The 22,222-nt window shown below is 35.9% G+C and overlaps 1 protein-coding gene across 4 annotated transcripts in view; it reads left to right on the top strand.

The window, feature by feature from the left end:
* The window catches only part of PDPK1 (3-phosphoinositide dependent protein kinase 1), a 31,635-nt gene extending 9,561 nt beyond the window's left edge, over window positions 1–22,074 (top strand). For 3 of the 4 annotated variants that reach the window (XM_062503329.1, XM_062503327.1, XM_062503326.1), the window contains exons 2-14: window positions 1,343–1,612; window positions 5,267–5,309; window positions 5,499–5,636; window positions 6,876–7,020; window positions 9,315–9,412; window positions 10,050–10,125; window positions 11,564–11,632; window positions 12,081–12,177; window positions 13,438–13,611; window positions 14,030–14,247; window positions 15,068–15,125; window positions 16,052–16,204; window positions 16,800–22,074. In XM_062503329.1, coding sequence (XP_062359313.1) covers window positions 1,400–1,612; window positions 5,267–5,309; window positions 5,499–5,636; window positions 6,876–7,020; window positions 9,315–9,412; window positions 10,050–10,125; window positions 11,564–11,632; window positions 12,081–12,177; window positions 13,438–13,611; window positions 14,030–14,247; window positions 15,068–15,125; window positions 16,052–16,204; window positions 16,800–16,907 — 1,590 coding nt within the window. In that variant the 5' untranslated portion in view covers window positions 1,343–1,399 and the 3' untranslated portion in view covers window positions 16,908–22,074. Of the gene's footprint in view, window positions 1–1,342; window positions 1,613–5,266; window positions 5,310–5,498; window positions 5,637–6,875; window positions 7,021–9,314; window positions 9,413–10,049; window positions 10,126–11,563; window positions 11,633–12,080; window positions 12,178–13,437; window positions 13,612–14,029; window positions 14,248–15,067; window positions 15,339–16,051; window positions 16,205–16,799 lie in introns of those variants that run through there. The other variant, XM_062503328.1, reaches the window with a different exon arrangement.
* Window positions 22,075–22,222: the final 148 nt, after the last annotated feature.

The following is a 22,222-nucleotide window of genomic DNA, read 5'->3' as shown; positions in this document are numbered from 1 at the left end:
TATATGCATAATAAAAGTATCAATTGTAGCAATAAATAAAGGCAGCTTTTCTTTACTGCACAGAGCACAGCCAGGTGAGGAATCGCCTGTTTGGGAGCTAGGTTCCTTAAGACTATTTGCATGAGTGAGTGCCAGTCCAATTCCCTTCTAAGGTGGCCTCTGAAAAAAATGCAGAAGACAGTTTCAAATTGAAATTCATGAGTTAAAAAAAGTCTTTTTGTGCGAAGTAATTTTTAATTCAGTAACATGATGTATGTTACAGACTCTCTGACATGGTTGTACAGTACATCTGTTTTTGAGATTAGGTGATTTTCATAAAGCCATAGTTTCATTCTGCTGGATGTATGTTAGAATACTGAGATTTCAAAAAAATGTTCAGCCATAGTGTTAATTTTCTTAAATATTTCCTCTGTTTACATAAAATTTTTTAATTGTATGCAGTAGTTTAGCAGAACTCTCCTCCTTGTTTGTATTATCTGGCCAGTTTCAAGTAAAACATCAGAAGCAGTCCCTGACAGACTAACTGAGGTGTATTACCAAGAGGGGCAGAAAGCAGCTTGACAAGGTTCCTTGATCTTACTTGCTTTGTATATTACATTAATTAGTTTTAGGAGTGTGTCATCTTGTATTTGCTGTTTCCTGGGCTATATCTGTTCTTTTTGTTTTGCAGTTGTGTTGTCTTTATGTGGCCATACGTGCGATTTAAGTAGTGCAATCTCCCTTGTTTAAAAGGTCATGAATCAGAGTATTCTTAAAAAAAAGTTTTAGATTTTGCTGATTATTGAACCCTCCAGCTGATCTGCCTTTTTATGTTATCTATTTTCTTTTTGTCTTTCCCCAATATGTACTAAAGATAAATACTACCAGCAAAAGTCAAATTCCATGTAAAAAATTAAGAATGTGTCCTTTGTCTCCATTAAAGGTTTTCATGTGTTCATTTAGAGTTCATTGTAATTTGGATCTTTGAAGTAATGTTACTGATAAATACAGGCATTCATTGTATGACTAGAAATTTAAAGTCATATTATTTGTAGGAGAAGATACCATGAAATTTAATAACTTGGTGTTAGAAGCATTTTTTTGAGTTTAAAACAAGCATTCTTGAACTAAAGTGTTCAGATGTTTGATCTATGGGTATATGACAGCATGACCTAAATGCAGTTATTTATCAAATTGAAGCTGCCATTTCCAAAATAAATACTTATATTCCCTCCTAAAGAGATTTTTAATGATAGCCCTTTCAAAGAAGAATTTTTATGATCCTTGTATGAAAGTTCAGTGCAGTTGTGCACGGTAATTATGTCAGGTATGGGAATAATAATAGTTTAATTTTTCTTTTCAGTATGATGCTGTTCCAATCCAGTCAAGCGTGGTGTTATGCTCCTGTTCATCCCCTTCAATGGTGAGGAACCAAGCAGATTCCAGCACTCCATCTGTCATTTCCACTTGTGGCAGCAGACAGGGATCTAACATGGAGGGCACAGCACCTGAATCAAGATCTAATTCAAACTCCTTGCAGCAACATATGGGCCAGCAACCTCCACAGCCTAGAAAGAAACGACCCGATGACTTCAAATTCGGGAAAATTCTGGGAGAAGGATCTTTTTCAACGGTAACTTTACTTTTTATAAGAAGTGACAGTTTACCTTAGACAGACTTGAAAATTTGTTGTGTAAGATTGATGAGATTGAAATGTGGAGAGAACAGCTTGAAGAGTAAATGAATGGGACATGGTGGATTTAAGCTTAACTATTAAAATTGAGTATTGCCCTAAATATGGGTGGTGATTTACTTTTTTTTTTTAAGTTACTTTTGAATTGATCAAAAGTCCTGTTTTATCCTAATGACTTGATGCTTGGATGTTCAGTCAACATTGCTTTCTAATGCAAGTGTGATAGCCATAATAGGTTATGTAGAAAGTTTGCTATAAAGGACTGGAACTGGTCTAGGAGCTTGTGGTAAAAACTATGTGGTGTCATGTCTATAGCAGGAGGTACTGCCAGATGCTTTTGAAAGAAAGAACACTGATACTTCTCCAGTATTTTCTCAGCCTCTGGTCCTTGAGAACTTAATGAATCACAATCAGTATGTATGCGTTCAGTAGCCTTAAATGATTTGTATCGCACATCCACAGATTGCACAGAAATGAATTACTTAAGCGTTACCTTAATGAATCCATGGAACAATTAATACTTTCATTTGATGGTTTGGTAGTTTCCCAGTTGTAAAAAAATAATATTTCTGTGTCTTTTTCATATGATATTTGTTGTATGCAACTTTTGGTTGTAGGTCTCTAAATGTTGGGATTTTCTGGTTGTTCCAGTGCAGTGTACTGCAGTGTTTAAGATGCAGGCCTCTAGTACTCATCAAGGGCAATTTGGGCTCAAACACATAGTTTGCGTAATTTGCAGGTTTCCCTAAAGAATTCAAGAGAGTTGTTGTGGTTTGGGCATACCAGGACACTTTGTTTCAGCAATATACTTTTTCTGCTTTTGGTCTCTGCAAGTTAGTCCGATGTTCCATATAGGTAGAGAAATTCATAGGGCATAGCCCAGGCTCTGAATAAACTTTTGTCCAGCAGTCTGCTACCTGTCTCCCTGGATGGCAGCACAACCCTCTGATGTATCAACCTCAAAGCATTTGATCTGTGGGGCATGTATCTTTTTGTTGTTATGAAAACATGTTGTTAAAAAGCATATGATTTGTTCATATTAAACATGGTTGTAGAGTCAGATCTGACTGTGCTCCCCAAGATCCTCACCAGTATTCTAACTGAAAAGTGTTTATCTCAAAAAGCAGGGACGTTCATATTACTATATATCCAATGGCAGCTTCAGAGTAAAACATTTTCTTCTAGGTCATAATGAATATATTCCATTTTCTTGGGCTTCTGTTAAGCTACCACAAACTCTTACCTAGTGCCAATGCTGCATTTTAAATTCAACAGAGATATACATGATGTGGCTTTTTCTTCAGAGCACTCTCCAATTTTGTGGGATCTTCTTCTGCAGCTGCAACTTCTTGGACATATGCCTGATATTGAAAAACACACAAAGGCAGGGCCTTCTACTGCTTGTTCTGCTCTTTTAAACTAATGAGAATCTACTTGCTTTGTACACAGCTTCAAGCTTCTTTCAGAATAATAACTGTTATGTGGTGGAAAAATTATATTTCTCATGATTGAGGAGGCATGTTGTGTAGCTCACCTCCTTCTGTATGGTGGGTAGATATATATTGCACCCTGGTTTTGTTTCCGCCTATAAATTAGACATTTCTTAAAAACAGGAGCTCTAAGGAAGTATGATTGTCTGGCCAAAACCAGTTCTTAAATGTAGATTTAACCTCTGGCAGCCTGAAGTATTTGTTCAAGTTTAGAGTGGGGCTTGGTTGTGATGTATGCCGGTTATTTCTGCTTTGTAGCCTCTGAGGGTTCTCTGCTCTACCTATCTCCTCTTCCTTCGATTTGGGATGTTTAACTGCATTTCTTGCCTTGCTGTTGTCTGAATTTACAACTTACACATTTACATGTTATGTGAATGCTTTTGTTTTTCTGTTAGTTTTATGGCTTTCTATTTTCTTTTAAGGTGTCCAGCTAATGTCTAATTTCTTTCTATAGAATTTACATTCATTATTACTTCTTCCCACAGGGTGGATAAGATTCAGGCCCCTGAAAACAGAGACATTGTAGTAATATGTACCTCTGAGGATTTTTTTTTGGTTGGTTTGGTTTTGTTTTGGGTTTTTTTTTTTTTGTGCATGTCTGCTGTGGTTTTCTGGATTATTAGTTAGGAGGAAATTAAGATATATGGTGTGCTCAGATTTGTTTGGTGAGGAAGGAACTTGAAGGTACCAAAGTACTCCTGCTATCAGGTAAGTGCTCAGTGTATTTAGAACACAGCTGTTCAATATCAGTGTATGTGAGTAACACCTGTGAAATACAATGGAAAAAATTGGATATAAGGCAGGACTGGAAGAGAGTCAGTCTTTAGCTTAGTTAGCCAAGATATGTTTTCATCTGTGTCAGCTGATCCTTTCTGCCATCTGAGAATGGTCTCTGTGTATGTGGAGTTTTATTTAATGACTGCCTTTTAATTTAATTAATTCAGAAGCTTTCATTGTAGATATGGTTGATGAAACCTAGTATAAAAATTAGAAAAGTTAATAACATTCTCATTCAACTGTACATTTTATCTAGTCTTATGTGTGTACACAGAAGGATCTCAAAAATTCCTTATGCAGAGACACAGATGTTAACAGACTGGTTGTTTCTAATATTTCTAATAGAAATTTTCATTGATCAAGTGCTGTAAACTTAGATGGGTTTTCAGATGATAAAATTTTAAAGAAAATTAAGGGTGCCTATTGCTACTGAACTGAGGTCAATTTTCTAGTACTAAAGAGTGCAACTGCATGCACTTCTTACATCTGAAAAAAAAGTCTTATTTAGGTTTCCTAAATACCTAACATTTAGCATCAGGTGTGTAATAATATTTTGGAGTAACTCTGATTTTTCAAGGGATTAGGAGCAAGCCTGGTGTTGTGATTTTTTAAAAAACAGTATGAAGTTGAGATTTTAGCAAGGTGTTGAAATGGAGATAAACCTACAAAGAGAAGAACAGAGAACTGTACTCCTCTCTTGTTATAAGGTTATTGCTTGCAATCATGCAAGAAGACATTTCAGATTGTCTCTAAAATTGTCTTTTGTGAGTTATTTCTTGAAAATGAGCCTTGTGTTCCTCCAAAAGCCTTTGTCTTTAAAAATGTAAACATGCTTGCCTGAAATTTCATTCCTTGCTTCTACTAATTGGAAAGCTTCTGTTCTTTTTCATTAAATCTTTAACAAATTGTAAATAGTTGAAAGTTCTGTCTCACTTCTTATTTTTGCTCAGATAAATTTTCTTTCAGTCTTCACATCTGCATTAAGGGAAGTACTGAGGCAATTATTTTTGACTGTTCCTCAGCGTACTTGTTGCTTTTTGTTCCCCCCTTTAAGAAAATTTGGCTGTTTACTTTAACTTATGTTACAATCTTCAGAATTCTTCTGGAAAAAAATAATCTGGTATTTACACTCTTATATGTGTAAGTCTTTTGGCAAAACAAACATTGGTCTGCTGAGCTGAGTTTCTGCAGAAGTTTTGCTGAAGCCAGCATAATATGAACACATGCTTAAATATTTTGCTGTGTTCCAAACACCTACAGGAAGATCAATATTAGGGTATGTGTTTAGTGGCCAGTTACAATATGCTTTCTTTCCTCTTGGCAACAGGTTGTCTTGGCTCGAGAATTGGCAAGTTCTAGAGAATATGCCAGTAAGTATTGACTCCTTTTACATGAACTTTTTGAAAATAGAGTATCAATGAAGTCCAGTTACAAAACACCTGCTGAAGGAACAGAATTAGTGGATTCATGTTAATTATATGTAATCAAAAAACTCCAGAACAAGATGGGCTTCATTTACTTGTACTACTTGCATTTTTACTTGCTCTTTTTTCATTAAGTTAAAATTCTAGAAAAACGTCATATCATAAAAGAAAACAAGGTACCATATGTGACACGAGAGAGAGATGTAATGTCCCGTCTGGATCATCCTTTTTTTGTGAAACTCTACTTCACCTTTCAGGATGATGAAAAGCTTTGTATCCTTTGCATATTAAAAATTGCCATAACACTTTCTTAAGAGTAACAATGCCCTGTTTTGGTTCCTTGAAAAATAGTCTAGCAGAAGTTAGCAGAAAGTCTAGCAGAAGTTAGTCTAGAAAGTTAGCAGAAGTCTAACAGAAATAACTCGAGGTATTTAAAATATCCTAATGTATGTGATGCAATTTTTGTAGTCATGCTTTTAGCAGAAATTAATCAGATTGAATGAGTGGGTCTTCTCAAAGAGAAGAGTAAGTGTCTTGTGGGACAAGGGGGAGCAATTAAACAAATTGTCCATGTAAATGTTGAAGGGTAACTTGTAACAATCCAAGTTTAAAATAATTTAAGAATTCTAAATCGGGGGGTATGAGAAGTGTTTTAGAAGTGTTCTATTCCTGATGTATGTATGTGTGTGTATATATCTATCTATAGTAAAACACAGTAATTTCTGCATTTAAAATAGGGGTAGCCAGCTATATTTCTTACTAGTTTCATTTCTACAACTAGAGCTATTATTAATTTTTTTTTTTTAATGTGAAGGTGAAGGTACTTATAGAATAATCTGAATCCTCTGTTTGGGCTACTGTTTCCCCAGATCTCTCTAGCAGTAATTGCAAAGTGCAGTTTTATCCTGGAAGCTCACTGCCTGGCAGTTGGCTTTTTTATTTGTTTTTTTTATTTTTTAACTTTGTGAAGAAAATGTTATGTAAACTTCCTCTTGAACCTCCTGCTTGGAATTGGCTGTGCCAAGCATGAAGGTATAGATCCATCTATTTCTGAGGTCAATAAGTAGTTTTCTGGTTTTCCCAGAGGCTGCTAATAATGCTGGCAAGCCTTATATATCATACAATATGAGCTCACAGGGTCTCTTTTGTAGTGTAAACACTTACTATGGTACTTTCCAGGTGATGGGACAATTTTTAACTTCTGTCAGTTATTACTGTAAATAACTCTCTTTAAGGGCAATTATGTATGTAATTTAAGTTAATTATTCAGGTCACTCTCTGGAAAAACTTAACCCTTTGTGGTTTTTGCTATGCTAAGAAATTTGGACCCATGTCCTAGGTTGTTAATATATTTAAGAAATTATTTGGGGTTGCTACTTGTAGAGTTTGAAATTAACCAACTTCTTCCCTGTTGTTCATATATTTTTAGTAGTATTCTTCTCTTTGGAATAAGATATGGAGATTTTTGTTTTAGAGTGGCTCAGAGATAAACCTTAACTAAGTTACATTCAGATTTTGGACTTAGCTATGCCAAAAATGGAGAGCTGCTAAAATATATACGCAAAATTGGCTCATTTGATGAGACCTGTACAAGGTTTTATACTGCTGAAATTGTATCAGCTCTGGAGTATTTGCATGGCAAAGGAATAATTCACAGGTAATACAAACTTGAGACAGACATGCAGTTGATCTTGTGAGAGGGGTTTTTTTTCTAGAAGTGTTCTTTGCAAAGGTGGATTTTGTGGAAAGCTACAGAGCACGAATTGCATTTGATCAGCCCTAGCACAGGTAACATCAGTAGTTAAATATAGCAAACTTGAGGAGGAGAGCCAGTTGCTGTTACACCAACTGTTTGAGCAGGAAAATGTAAGAAAACCTTCTGGCCTTGAATTGACATTACAAAAAGCTTGTCTTTCAAGCTTTGTGGATTGGCCTGAAAACCAGAAACTGACTTTTTGCTTAGCTACCTTTTTCCTGTGCTGTTATGTAGCAAAAGTAACTAGAATTCTTTTTGTGTGTGGCTTAATGTGTACTATGTAATCAAGTAAAATTAATCTGTATCAGTTTACACGGGGTGAACAATTTCCACAAAGCTGCCCAGTAATTAGGTAAGTGGTGAAATTAACAACGTTTGAGTAGTACTTTCGAAGTTCTTGATGTAATATATTGTTTGGATAATCATGTTTTGGCATTCATGTTTATTAAATAAAGCTTTAAGTGCAAGACATCTCAGCTGCAGAACTTCTTTTTGGGTAAGAAATCTATTTGGTTTAGGCTACCAAGGAATTGTCATGGGACACTAGATGCTAGTTGGCAAAAAGCTGACTGATTATAATTCTGATTGCTTTTACAAAAACTGAAAGAAATAATGCTGTTTCCCCTTTTAAATACAAGTTTTTGTGGAATAATTTGAATTAGAATCTGAGGGGGATGGATGTGGAGAGTACTGAAAGCATAAGATTTTCTATAGGGGCAGGGAGGAAGTTCAAGATCTCCCAGTTTCACTTTGATTTTACAGTTCATGTGTTTCAGCTGAGAGAATGCTTCTAAAATGAATGTAGCATGATTGTCAGTGTTACTAAGCCTATATTGGAAATCTTACATTAGAGAAGAGCTGCTTTATACTTGTTTTTATATGAAGGACCCTACAAGGAGCTCAAAAGAAAAGTGAAATTGTGCAATTAGAGAACTTAGTGAGAAGTTTGAGGACACAGCTCTAGCAATGCCTGAAAACTCTAGTGATTTTTTGCTGCTTGAAGAAATAGGACAGGAGATAAAACCACTTTAAGATGTCAGGCTACCCTGGCAAATTTATTACAGATAACTCTCTATGTATCTAGATAAATAGCTATAGATCCATAATTCAGTATTAACATAGGTATACAATATATTATATAAACAGTATATTTATAAAGTGTGTATACACTACAATGTATATACATTCATACGTATTTTAAAAAGCCATACTAATTGTGAAAAGGGTCCGTTCCATTCATGTACTTTCTAATTCTCTCTTAGGACAGGCACAGGAAAATCAACAGAATTTTTATGGGCTGTTGCTCCCTGTACTTGTTTCCAGACTTTAAAATGTACTGCTCATACTTCTCCATAGTAGGGTGCTTTAATCTGAAGAAAATAATGTTGCACAGTGATTGACAGGGACAATTTTCAGTTTTTACTGGTTTTTTTCTTACCAGTCCAACAAAACAACTTCCATGGTCCTAGATTTCTTTATGAGCATTCGAAGATTCTGTTTAGGAGGGAAGTATGTAGGGCTTTTTTGGATCAACTAAGGAAAGTTGATCCAAAGGCATATCATATCAGTGTAAATAAATGCTCTTAAGTTGTTTCTAATGCACCTCTTGACATCTAACTCTGTACTGCTATCTCTTGTGTTTGTGATACTGTGAAGTCTGGTTTTATTCAGAATGAGAGGTGGCGTCTATGCAAATGGTAGGCATGCATTTGAAATGCAGATCATGCATGGAGGTGATCTAAGGTTCTTAGCTGGTCAGGACATTTAGCTGTGGCTGGATTTGCCAGCATTTGATGAACTGGAGTTTTGCACTGAGGAAACATACATAGAAAATCTTAATGCCATGTCAATCTGTCAGATGTTATTTAAATTAAGGCTTTGGAGCAAAGGGCTTGGGGTTTTGTGTGTGTTTTTGTGAGGTGGGGTTTTTGTTGGAATTCATTTGGGTTTTTGATTGTCTGTTTTGGCATATTTTGAGATGATTATTTACTTGATGTTTTTTTAAAAAAGTTAATTAATGAACTTACCAAAATCTGTTGGTCTGCAGGTTGACAGCTACAAGGTAGAGAAGTTGTTGTAACAATGTTTATAGAATGACCACATCATTTATTATAGCATTATATACTTCAGTCAATGGACAGTTTTTCAACTTTTAATTTGCATGCTGTTTGAGTATAAAAATCTGTCTTTTCCAGGGACCTTAAGCCAGAGAACATCCTATTAAATGAAGATATGCACATTCAAATAACAGACTTTGGAACAGCAAAAGTATTATCTGCAGATAGCAGACAAGGTTTGCCGTTATTCATTATGTGACACCAATAATTATAGCAAGCGATCCTTTGAAAATGTACATATGCTGTATTTACCAGATTGTAACCTTCAAATATCATTACCTCACCTAAATTACTAATAGATCTCAAAACATTTTTGACTATCACTACTTAGATTATGTCAGAGGAGGTAATGTTTGGTATAGTGGATACCAACTAGATTACCAAATATACTGTGAAGTTGAACTACTTCAGATTACTTAGTTTTCATTTGCAAGATAAGAATACAAACAAATAGGTACCATGTCTCACATGATACAGTAAGTTTTAACTCTGCTTACAAGTTTAACTCCAGTGGCTGTCAGAATTGCACAAACGTGAAGGTTGTAGAATTAATGTGTCTACAGATGTTACTAATAGCCTGTAAAGAGGTGCTGCAAACGGTGCCTAAAAAAAACCACTAGGCTGAACTGAATTCAATTGACTTTTTTTCCTTGACTGCAGCAAACACGTGTTGGTAGACTTTAAGTACGTAGCTAAATGCCTAGCTTCTTGAACCAAATAAATATGGGTTCCCCAGCCCAACTGGATGGGGAAGGGGTATTTTGGCTTATGCATAAGTATGTGTTTGCTTATTTCTTTCTATTTCCTTAACAGCGCGGGCAAACTCATTTGTGGGGACAGCACAGTATGTCTCTCCAGAACTGCTGACAGAGAAATCTGCTTGTAAAAGGTGAGGACTCTATATTCCAGAACTTTACTGATTGTGTCAGGAAACTGTCAGATGGGGAGGATGGGATAAATCAAGCAAGCAAGCTTAGTATTTTAAACAAACAAGATGCTTGAGTATTTTAAGAGAGTTTGAATTTTTTTTTCTTATCGGGTATTGCTTCTTGTCTGAGGGCTGGTTTCCTCAGTTCATCTACTTTTTTGAGTTCTACTAACAGGATTAGGTGCTGTTGGAGAAGGGGGTATGCAAAGTGAAGTTGGATTTCTCACCCCTAAATCAGAAGAACTTTTTCTGATATCCAAGTAATATAATTATTCTAATTCTGTTTTATATAAGATTGCTCAAATGTGGTATTTCCTACTGTAGTAACAACAGAATGTCACATGCTGTTCAGTTAAGGAGAAGGCTGCAGCTTTCTTTCACTTGTATTTAGATCAATTTGCAGTTACCTTTCCTAAACTGCACTTCAGATTTGCAACATTTTAAAGCTTTTCTCTCTGCCTGATATGAGTGATGCCCCTAAGAAATTGCTTAACCCATTAAAATTGCTTGCTGATGGTAACCTACTGAATGTGTATATCTATTTTTATTGCAGTGATGGAAGAGTAAGATAGTCAATGACAAATCACAGTTAAAAAGGATCATTTATATGTATAGGTGTAGTAATTTGTGCTAGCATTTCTTGAAGTGATAGAGACACCATCAGACTTTTCTCATATTTTAGTGAAGAGCTTTTGCCTGTATGGGCTAGTGGAAGGACTTAATCAGAATATCCTCTCCTTTTAGAAATTGCATAATGCTTCACTTGTACAGAAAACTCTTTAATTTGAGTAGTTTTAAGTGTTTGTTCATATTTTAGTCTTCCATGAGGATTTTGGAGCTTTAATCAAATCTATAGATAGCTTACCTTGAGACAAAATAAGTGTTCTTTCAGGCCAATACTCATTGCCCTAAAACATAGCTTTCTCACACATTCCATTATAGCCTGTCTTTTTGTTTGTGTCTTAAGAAAAGCATTAAGTGAAAAAGGTAAAAAAACTGTATTGTCATATATTATCTTTTTTTTAATCAAATATTTAGAGAAAAGTATTTTAACTCTGGAGGGGTATATGTTGAATTAAGTTAGATGAATCTTTGAAACGTCATGTGGATAATCAGTATTATTTCAGAGTCAATACATACCCATTATTTTGACTGAGAATTCAGCTGTCTTCCAGTTTTTGTGGGACTGTTACTCTACAGTCTTTAAAGTTGTGTTGTTTGCCTACTCTTCTGTCAAGGGCTGAAGTGAAAATAGTGTGAAAATTATACAAAGCAGATTTTTCCACTGGGTTCATGCTGTGTTTTAAGTAGCAGAAAGTTAAGAATTTTTCTTTTTAAATTGCATTTTAAAGATTTCTTTTGCAAAAATATGCTGTGGTTTTTCCTCTTTGTTTTGAAGCTCTGACCTCTGGGCTCTGGGATGCATAATATATCAACTTGTAGCTGGATTACCTCCATTTAGAGCTGGGTAAGAGATTTGAGCTAATTATTTGCATGGATTTTTACCTTACTCCCAGTTTTGCAGTATTTTCTTGATGCAGAGCTTGTATTAATGTCATGCCTGCTCTTATTTGTCCTTTTTGATGCCATGAAGTTGCTTAGACAGCTATAACTAGAGCTGCTGAGAGATTCCTTAAGCTATCCGAGAATTTCACACTTAATTTGTGCCATGATGGGTAACTACATAACTATAGGTGAAGAAGTTTTTAAGGCATATCCTCAATGCTCTCTGAGTCCCTTGAGCTTTTCTTGTTGTTCAAGTATCTGATGCTTACAGGATCATAGTACCCCTTCACCCTAGGAAGATTTATGGGAATGTAACTTAAGTTATAGATTTCTTGTTTAAAATTTATCTGGGTTAAGGTAAAAGAACCATAAGAGCTAATAACACGAGTTAATATTTTTCTCTTCTGCAGGAATGAATATCTTATATTCCAGAAGATAATAAAATTGGAGTATGACTTCCCAGAAAAATTTTTTCCCAAGGCAAAAGACCTTGTGGAGAAGCTATTGGTAAATATTTGTGCTTTTCTTCTTGAATGTAGTACACTTCTCTTGGTCAATTTTATAACTGACCAAGTACCTCAATGCCTAACTTCTTGAACCAAAAGGTACCACTGAAATTGATTTGTCATTAAATGGTTTGATGACATTGGAAACATTCAGCCTATGCAGTTCTCTTTTCTGGAAGTTTCTGTGAACTCTTGCAAATCTTATAATATGAACATCTGTGAGCATTATTGACTGTGTAGGGGACTGTCTTGAAAATCAACATCTGTTACTAAACAGCACTTAATTGTTTTTTAAAAATTCTAAAGTATGGACAAAGAATGTCTTTCTATGACATGGAAGCAAACAATTCTAGATACTTTGCATTACAAACAGAAATTAAGATTGAAATACTTAGGCTTACATAGTTCTTAGATTGTTTTTGAGCTGTATAAGGGATCATTTAGTTGAAGACAGCATTCTGTACATCACAGGCAGATATATTCATTACAATATAAATCTTGTTGCCTTGCATTTTAGCATGCAGTTACCTTGCACTTAACATGTCTCAATAGTGTCAGCCTAAGAATTTCTGTGCCTGTGAAGGTTTGACAAGTAGGAAGAGAAAGTTGTCCTGTTCCATCAGTGAGATTATAGTCATGGCATGCAAGTGAATATGCAGAGAACATTTTAGGTGTTATAAGCTTTTTTAAGTTCAATAGTCTATCATATCATCAGGGGATGAGGAGGAAACACTTAACCTTGTGGATGATGATAAATACTAAAAGGCTGAACCGTACATTCCAGTGTCCAAGACAGTTCTATGGCCAAGACAGTGTCTCCTGAATGGTGAAGTCCAGGTTGTATTAACCTGGTTGTATCCTGAGAACTGTGTAATTTTAGGGTGTTTGAGACCAACTACAGTTTCCATAGCTTCTTGCATCCCTAGAATGTGATGTTGGACTAAAATTATTGAGGTGTGCTTCATGAGGCCTTCTCTGTATGTTTGTTTCCGTCTTTACAAAGAAGCAAAGCCAAAAAATTGTGTGGACCTCAAGAAGTGCTCCTGTCCTTAGATCTGTGAGCTGATCTAGTAGAAAATCTTGTTGACAAGACATACTGACAAATAACATCTTTTATTATAAAGAACCTCTTTATATTATAGATATGTATGCTTAGTGCAGGGGGACAGTCTGGTTTCACATTTTCACATGGTGCCTTGCAAATGCAAATAATGCTTGCCTTTTGTCATTATTTTATGCATCTTAATTTTAATTTGCTTAGGTTCTAGATGCTGCCAACCGATTAGGTTGTGAAGAAATGGGAGGATATGGACCTCTTAAGGCTCACCCTTTCTTTGAATCCATTGTGTGGGAGAACCTACATCTTCAGACACCCCCTAAACTTACAGCATATTTACCTGCTATGTCAGAGGATGATGAAGACTGTTACGGAAATGTATGTTTGTTTACTGCTATATTCAGCTCTGATGCTGCCTGAAACTTCTATTGTAGCATAACTATTGAATATTAATATAAATAAATAATAGTAATATAATTTTTTTACTGAAACTAATTAGTTACATTTTAATGACGATTTTAATTATTAAGACTCTAAAAAAGATTGCTGATTAAATTTTTACTTAAATCAACATTTGTTTTCTGATAAAAGTGAGTATTTTGAAAAAACAAGGCTGGCTTGCTTTTGATCAGTCATACTTCTTTGCATAAATGCCTGCTGATGAAAAGGGAATAGGCTGGGGTTTAGCCCAAAAGCCAAATAATTTAAAGCATGCTTAAATGAAATGCCACAGTCTAGTGCAAAATAAGCTTTTTAATAAGACATTTAATTACTTCACTTTTGTTTCCTCCTTTAGTATGACAATCTCCTGAGTCAGTTCGGTTGCATGCAAGTTTCTAGTTCTGCCTCTTCCCATTCACTGTCTGCTGCAGAGACAAGTACACCACAGACATCAGGAGGAAATATTGAACAGTATATTCATGATCTTGACAACAATTCCTTTGAGCTGGATTTACAATTTTCTGAAGATGAAAAGAGGTTACTTCTGGCAAAACAAGCTGGTGGAAATCCTTGGTAGGATCTTTGAATGTAGCTAAATAACTTGCACAGCAATAAAAAGCCCTGAAAAACAAGTGATTTTGATTTAAATTAATATTTGTCAGTATGAGTACTTTCAAGTAAACAATTAACAACTATATTTTTCTTGGCCTCTATTTTTTAAGCAATAGCAGCAAAACCCTAATATTATATTTCCAAAATTTACAAGGTCTAGAAGATGATGTGGGATGTGTTTATAAGATAGGCAGAATGAAGCTATCCTGTCCTGTGGAGTCTTCGCTCTACAGTCCTAGAACTAGAAAAGGTTCCTCTTTTTTACAGATGCCATAAGTTTTTGGAATTTTTTGCATGATAATACTTTGTGGATATCTAACCAAAATACCTCCAGACTATGTAACTGCGCTTCTTTTCACTCTTTAGAGAAGTCTCTCATGTGTGAATTGTTGTTGTTGTTGTTCCTTGGTGGGGGGGAGGGGGTTGTTAGGGGTTTTTTGGTTGGTTTGTTTGGGGATTTCTTGTGTATTTTTTGTTGATGTTTTGTTTAGTTTTGTTGATTTTTTGTTTTGTTGGAGTTTTTTTGTTTTGTTTTGGTTTTTTTGGTTAGTTTTGTTTTTGGTTAGCTGGCTTTTTTACCCCCCCCTCCCCCCCATCAAATTTTAGATAAAACTCTATGGCCTGGGCTAAGGAAGAGTCCAAAACTCATGTACTCTAAAGTTGTTCAGGACTCTCATGGAAAAGGACATGCTAGGGAGTGACATGAAAAACTGCTCGATCATTATAGCTGTTTCTGTGAAAGAATTACTTTTGGAGTAATAGTTGTTTTTCTTTTTCTAAGGCATCAGTTTGTAGAGAATAACTTAATCCTAAAAATGGGGCCAGTGGACAAAAGAAAGGTAAGGGCTTTTCTTAATTTCCTGTAACAAGATTGAGCTTTTTGCTCAAATTTTTGCACAGTTTCAGTTAAATAAGCAGCCTATTTTAAAACTTCCTTGTTTAAACAATTTGTCACCTATAAACAAGTTATTTTTTAAAATTTAGTGTTTTCTTGTGAGTAGAATGTTAGGTTTTTTTCTTTATTTAGTGATGTGCTCTTGATTTATTGGAAAAGCTGAAGTAAATCTGCTATTGATACTTTCATTTTGAGATTGTAGCAAATGAGTGTTTGCTCCTCCTCCTCCTCCCAGTCTGTTATAATCTAATAAACACTCCTGATGCATGTCTGAATGTGGTTAGAACCAAAAGTACAAAAAAATTAAATGCAAGCCCATGTTCTCAACTCCTTCTTCTTCTTGGATCAGACTTTGTGCCTTTATCCTGAAAGAGGCAGAGGTGGCGGTAGAATAGCTTTAAGTGTTAACTTCAGCAGTTTACAGATAAGCAAGGATAGTCTGCATCAGCTTTACAGGAAGGAAGGTTCTCTTTTGTCCAAGTTACTATCTGCTTCTTCGTAGTCTCTTTTTTGCAAAATCATGACTATTAATTTCTTTGAGAAATAGATTCTGCTTCACTCTGTACCACTAGATGTTTTATGTTTTGCTAGAATTTGAAGATACTTTCCTAAAATACCTAAAATAGTACTTGTGTTTTGCCATGTAGTAGAAATGCACTGCAACACCCTAAAAACGAGTGAGGTCAAATAAGTAAAGTAAAATTAAAGACCTTCCCAAATGCAAATACACCATCCTAGCACTGAGCTGGTTTTATCCTGCCTCTGTTGTTCTGTTCAGAGATGTGTAAATTTTCATTTTTAATTCCCTCATTGGTTGTTTTTTGTTTTTGTTTTTTGTTTTTGCATTGCTGCCTCTACTTTTCTTGCTAGGGATTGTTTGCACGTCGGCGCCAGTTGCTGCTTACAGAAGGACCCCACCTGTATTATGTGGATCCTGTCAACAAAGTTCTAAAAGGAGAAATTCCATGGTCTTTAGAGTTGCGTCCAGAAGCCAAGAATTTTAAGACATTTTTTGTTCACACGGTGAGTTTTTCTCTGAAATCTCTTTGTAAATTGCTTTAAGGTCCTTGGGCAATTTCTGTAAGTTATCAAAAAGATTTTTCTGGAGAAAGTATAATTGCTTACATACAAAATTTCATAGTCCTAATTTAAAACAAAACTAAACAAAAGCCTGAACTAAGTCAACAAAAAAGAGGCACGAAGTCCACACCCCCAGACAAAATCAAATGATAAAACAAAAATTACACAAGAACTCACTCTGACATGCACATTTATCACAAGAAATGCAACTGTATTTTATTATTAGTGTTTAAATAAACCATAAGTGGATTTTGGGCTTTGAAGGACGTTCTTAAGGACTTGTAAAATTTAGCCTCTTTGTATGTAGAGAATCATGAGAAATGTATAATAAATTGTCAATTGACTGCTTAAAAATATTCAGGTGCCAGATGTATGGTTAATCAGTAATATATAATGTTATACAGCTGTAATTGAATTTAACTTTCAGAAAGTTAACGAACTAATTCTGAATAATTATTTTATTGGTAGGTGCAGAACGACTGTTGATTTTTGGTTAAACTATGTTTGGAGTAATCATTAAAATGTTGTTCACTTATAGCCAAACAGGACATATTACCTGATGGACCCAAGTGGGAATGCTCATAAATGGTGCAAAAAGATACATGAAGTTTGGCGGCACAGATACCACCAGAATGCTGCAAAATAGTAAAGCTCATCCAAAATTTCCCAGTTTCCCTACTTGCTGCTAGAACTCCGTGTGCAGCCGATCAGAGGAATCTTTACAACCCACCTATTACCATCTCAAGGGGAAGCATCTGTCTGAAATGTTCTTGGGGGGGAGGGGGGGTTTGGTGTTTTTTTTTTTTTTTGTTTTGGTTTTTTTTTTTTTTTTTTTTTTTTTTTTTTTTTTTTTTTTTGGTTTTCTTCTTTTGTTTGTTTGGGGTTTTTGGGGGGATTGTTTGTGTGGTTTTTTGGGTTTTTTTGGTGGGTTTTTTTGTTTTTTTTTTTGTTTGTTTGTTTTTTTGTTTTTTTTTTAAGAAGGAAAAAAAGGAAGAAAAGCAAAAACCTAATGGAATTCAGGGTTGCTTTGCTTGCTCTTTGTGCTTCTGTTGAGGCTTCCACACGCATATCATTGCAGTGAAGATCTTGCTTTTGTGCACTTCAGTTCCATTTCTGCTGCAGACTAGTGGATAGACCTTGCATTACCAGCTTCACTTAAAATGAGTTAAAACCAATCCACACGCACACATGCCGAATCATGTACCAGCCTTGCATTTTATGCAGCTGGAGTTTTCTGTGACTCTCAGATTATCATTAAACTGTTTCATCAGGGAGCTTTTATATGCTTCTCCTAAGTACCACCTCTTGGTTTTCTTTTGCTCACAGTCCCCCAGCTTACTGCTATATGGCATTTGTAGCCAGGTCAGTTGCACCCTTGTGTGATTCCTAACATAGTTCTGGTTGCAGGATTTGTGTGGTACTTTAGTAATTGTGAATGAATCAGGTGTATTTGTCTGGCAGACAGGCTCCAATGATAAAGCTTCTGAGAAAGTAAAATGCTGAACATCACACTCAGATTTCTAAAATTGAAATGTTGGCTTCTGAAGCATTTTAAACATTAAGTTTAAATTTAAATTTAAGTCATATGTGTGTTTAATCAAGGGACAATAAACTCACCAGCATGCTTTTAACTAATGCTAACTAAGAGAAGCTAGTTAGTATGGGGGAGAAAAGGCTACTATTGAAATAGTAAATAGTTTTTCACCTTTTCAGCAGATGAGGGCTAGAAGCTTTCTTTCCAGGGTGTGCATGTGTTGTGCTTTTTAGTGGGGCCAACCTATTTACTTGGGTAGAGAAGGAAGTGTGAAAACTTTGTACAATTGATTACTTGACTTTTTTTTTTGTCTCATTGTGTAATGAGATGTCAGTTCTATTTTTGGTCCTTGGCCAAACATTCAGGAACTCTGGAAAAAATGTAAGACATTGAAATATAGATAATAAAGTAATCTGGTGAGAAAATCAAAGGCAAATATTGATACAAAGGGGAAAATACATGGTACTTAAAGCAGCATATCTATATAATGAGAATATTTTTCATATCGATCTCCTTTATGCTCTTCAAATTATGACTGTTTATTTTGTGGTCAAACATTTCTTGTCGTGCTACAAAGACACAACTTCCTGTGTGGAAAAAAAACCCTTCCCCTGTGGTATTTTCAACATGCCTGTGTTCATAAACCTTGCAGAGGGGAATGACCTAGGTCTGGACAAAGACATTCCTTCCTTGTTTTAAAAGCAGTACAAACATCACACCTATTTAGTCACTTGCTACACATACCATTAACTTTGCATTTTGAGTTGTCATACTATGATGTGCTTTTCCTTCCACCAAAGAAAGGTTTCTCTACAATGCTGAAAAAGTCACAAATATTGCTTTTCTAAAAGCAATATTTTAGAAACAATAGCTTACCAGATTTTTCAGAAAATACATGACTGTTGAATATTTTCTTGTACATGGTGAAAGAGATTTATTGTTGGTCTTTTAAAAACTGTGTTATATGGTTGAAGTTGATGGCAGTTCAGCTTTTCCAGTCTTTAAAAGAGATGGTGCAATTGCCTTTTCTTTTGGAGCAACTGCATTCCTGTAGTCTTCTGTATCCATCCCACCACATACAGAAAACTGAGAGAAGGAAATCCCTGGCTTACTGTGTCTGGTGTTAAAGGAGAGAAGGGATCCTTTAAATGGCTGAGGAAGACAGAAAAGTGTTCCCTTTGCATCATGAGAAATTTTATCACATACAAACTACACTCATTCTCACTCAAATTTGAATAGCACAGTGCACCTTTGATCTGTGTCTGTAGTAAGCTGTACGTACCATTCTAACCAACATGATGTGTATTTTAAATCTGTTGCAGTGCTATCTATTTGTTCTCCAGCTGTCAAATTCCAGATATGTGTTGTGTCCACTGGAGGCAACCCTACCACTTTTTGATTTAATCTATGGTATAGAGATGTACATAGATGTATTCCCAGCTTTATACAGGAGAGTTTGACAGCGATGGAGATTCACAGTGCCACTGCTGTTTAGTGTGACAAAACTTGGCCTCACATAAAAAGTCTGGCAAAATGACCTCCACTGGCTTGTTAACGAGGTAGAAATCTAGGTGTGCATTAACATGTTTTCTGTAATATTTAGATTTTTAGTCATTTTACCATAGCAAAGTAATTATGTGTTTTCACACCTTGAAAATCTTCTCTCAGTAGGCTTTCTTCCTGCCCACCAAAAGATTTCAGCCAGTCAGATCTTTGTAGCAGTAAACTGTCAAGAAGGTATCTGCAAGGCTGATGTCTGCATTCTATAAATCCTTTTTTTTTAACTGACAATGCTGTGATTGGAAAGCTGTGAGCATCTCTTACAGGCATCACTCCACTTAGAATTTCAGTATTCCTAATCCAGTCTTACTTAGCTACTGCTTTTTTGGGAAGGAACTGGAACTTTACTGGGAGAGGTATTTCTATTTCTTGGACTATATGTAGAATCTCTGGGTTTGAAAGATGACAAGAATATGGAGTAAGGCATCACAAAGCAATCGTGGATTCAAGCATGTTTTACCAGTTTGTCCACTTAAATGTGTGTTGGCAGGTGCTGCATACTATAAAGGGCTGATACCCATTTTAAATGCTCCTGTGGGTCATGGGAGTTCATGGAATGGAATGTGCAAGGGAGGTTCTTCAGAGCTGCACATAGGCCAGGTGATTTTTCTGCTTTTAGTCCAAGGTTTTTAAAGCAGGAAAAAAATTTAGGTACTTGAAGACTCTTCTTAAGATTCCTGCTTACTAGAGACCTGCTGAAAACCCAATCTGTTGATTGTTTCCATCTCTTGCAATTTGAATAATTGCCAATCATTTATGAAGAACCTGGTCAATAATGTTGTAATTTTGCTTTGGTTGGTATTTGAACTTCATAAAGGTGTTAATTCCATCTTCTTCTATGGTTTGGATCTTAAGAAAGGATGAAGTAGTACTGCTGAATCACAAGAAGTATAAGACTACTTTAATAAACCGAGAAATTAGTTTGTTACCATTTTCCTTGAAGTCCAGTTTTGTAAAGGTTTTGTATTAAGGAGTTACTTCAGATGTGGTGTTGAGGCATTGTTAGCAAACTGATACTGCCTGTTTTGATTCCATTTGCTAGGCACTTAGGTGCTGAAAAGATCAAACTCTCAGTACTGTGCTCTACTTCTTCTGACATAGATTTAATTGTGAAGTATCTGCTATATATAAAAGTCTGAAAAGAATTGTGGATTGAAACAAAGCTGTGATGATTCTAATCAGCTTTCATAGTTCAAGATGCTTAATTTAATGTGCTTGATACAATTACATTTTGTGCTGGGAACTTTGAAAAATTATGAGAATTTCCCACATGTACATTTTCTTTTGAAATATTTAGTAAAGTCAAGACAATTACTTCATTTGGCCTGTGGATGAAACATTTGATTTCAACACTTTGCTGAGGAGAGAACTTGTGTATATTTTGTTTATATTTGCCTAAAGATGAGGCCTCTGGATGGATTCTGATCATTCTACTAGTAAATTGCACAAATAGGTGTGATACTTGTATCTGAAATTTTGTTGAATGCCTGTAATATTTCACAGAAATATTTTATTAATCAAATGGAAATGCTTCTGCAGAGCCTCATAATGCCGATTGTCCATCAGTTGATCAAGTGAGCTTATAGACAAGTAGTTCTGTGACCCAAAAATGTCATCTTTTCATTTATGATTGATTATTTCAGAATGTTTCCTCTTTTATAGAAGAAATTACTGTTATGCAACCAATAGTTGGAGAGGTTCTTAAGCACCCAATAGCCTGGTTTTAGAATAAAGAGAATATACTGAGTTGGAAAGGACCCATCAAGGTCATTGAGTCCAACTCCTGGCCCTGCACAGGACTCCCTAGCAATGTGCCAGACACCTTCTGAACTCAGGCAGGCTTGTTAGTGTGACTGCTTCCTGGGGAGCCTCTTACCTGTTCAGCCACCCTCTGGGTGAAAAACCTTTTCCTGACACCTAACCTTAATCACCTGTGACACAGCTTCATGCCATTTTCTCAAGTCCTGTCCCTGGTCAAGAGAGAAATGTATCTGTCAGCTGGGCCGTGTGTGTAGATGATTGCCATTTGACAAAGCTTCCTCTGGCCATGTACTAACTGATTTGATGTGGTGAATATTCAAAATGGTAGCAGAACTGAAAATTACTGTATCTGACAAACGACAAAAAATAGGAATCAGGAATCATAATCAGCTTTGATAGTTGTATGCTGTTTCCAGGTTGTTGGCAGTCAGTTACACATGCTATGCTCTGCCTGGTTTGTAGCTGTAACTGTGATGTACAGAAAAGAGAAAAAAACCCATCCCAAGCAAACAAAACCCCTGATCCCCCTCAACAAACCATAAAACAATCTCCCCTCTTCCAAGAACTCATGAAAACAGAAGCAAATACTGCAATGATATAAGATACACACTTTTGTATTTTGATTCTTCTAAGGTTATTTGCTGGCTCTTGTTGGCCTCTATTTCAGTCTGTGTTATTTAAATTCTAATATATGAATTATTTGGATCGAATTCATGTTCGGGGCCATGGTGTTGTATGTATTGATGTACAGCCTTGAATGTGAATAATTATTGTAAACTATATTTTACACCTTTTTTCTGGCTTTATTATATAAATTTTCTATTGGTCGATGATTTAATCATCTCTCATAATTTAATGACTGTTCTCGACAGATCTCTGTGCTGTAGATGTGTAGTTAGTGACTGGATGACGGATTTCACTTGTGCTTGGTAGTCTGTAATAAAGGCATGTAGGGTTTGCGCGGCCTCCGCTTCTTCCTTCCGCCGTGGGGCGTGGCGCACACGAGAAGGGCCCGCGGCCCTGCCGCAGCCGTGGGCGCCGCTGCCAGCGTCCAGGCCCGAGCCGCTCGGGCGCCGGGCGAGAAGGGGCAGGGCGCTGTTCCAACC

Source organism: Cinclus cinclus, chromosome 16 (assembly GCF_963662255.1).
Source record: "Cinclus cinclus chromosome 16, bCinCin1.1, whole genome shotgun sequence".
NCBI classification, from domain to species: Eukaryota; Metazoa; Chordata; class Aves; order Passeriformes; family Cinclidae; genus Cinclus; species Cinclus cinclus.
This window is presented reverse-complemented; position numbering and strand designations above follow the sequence as displayed.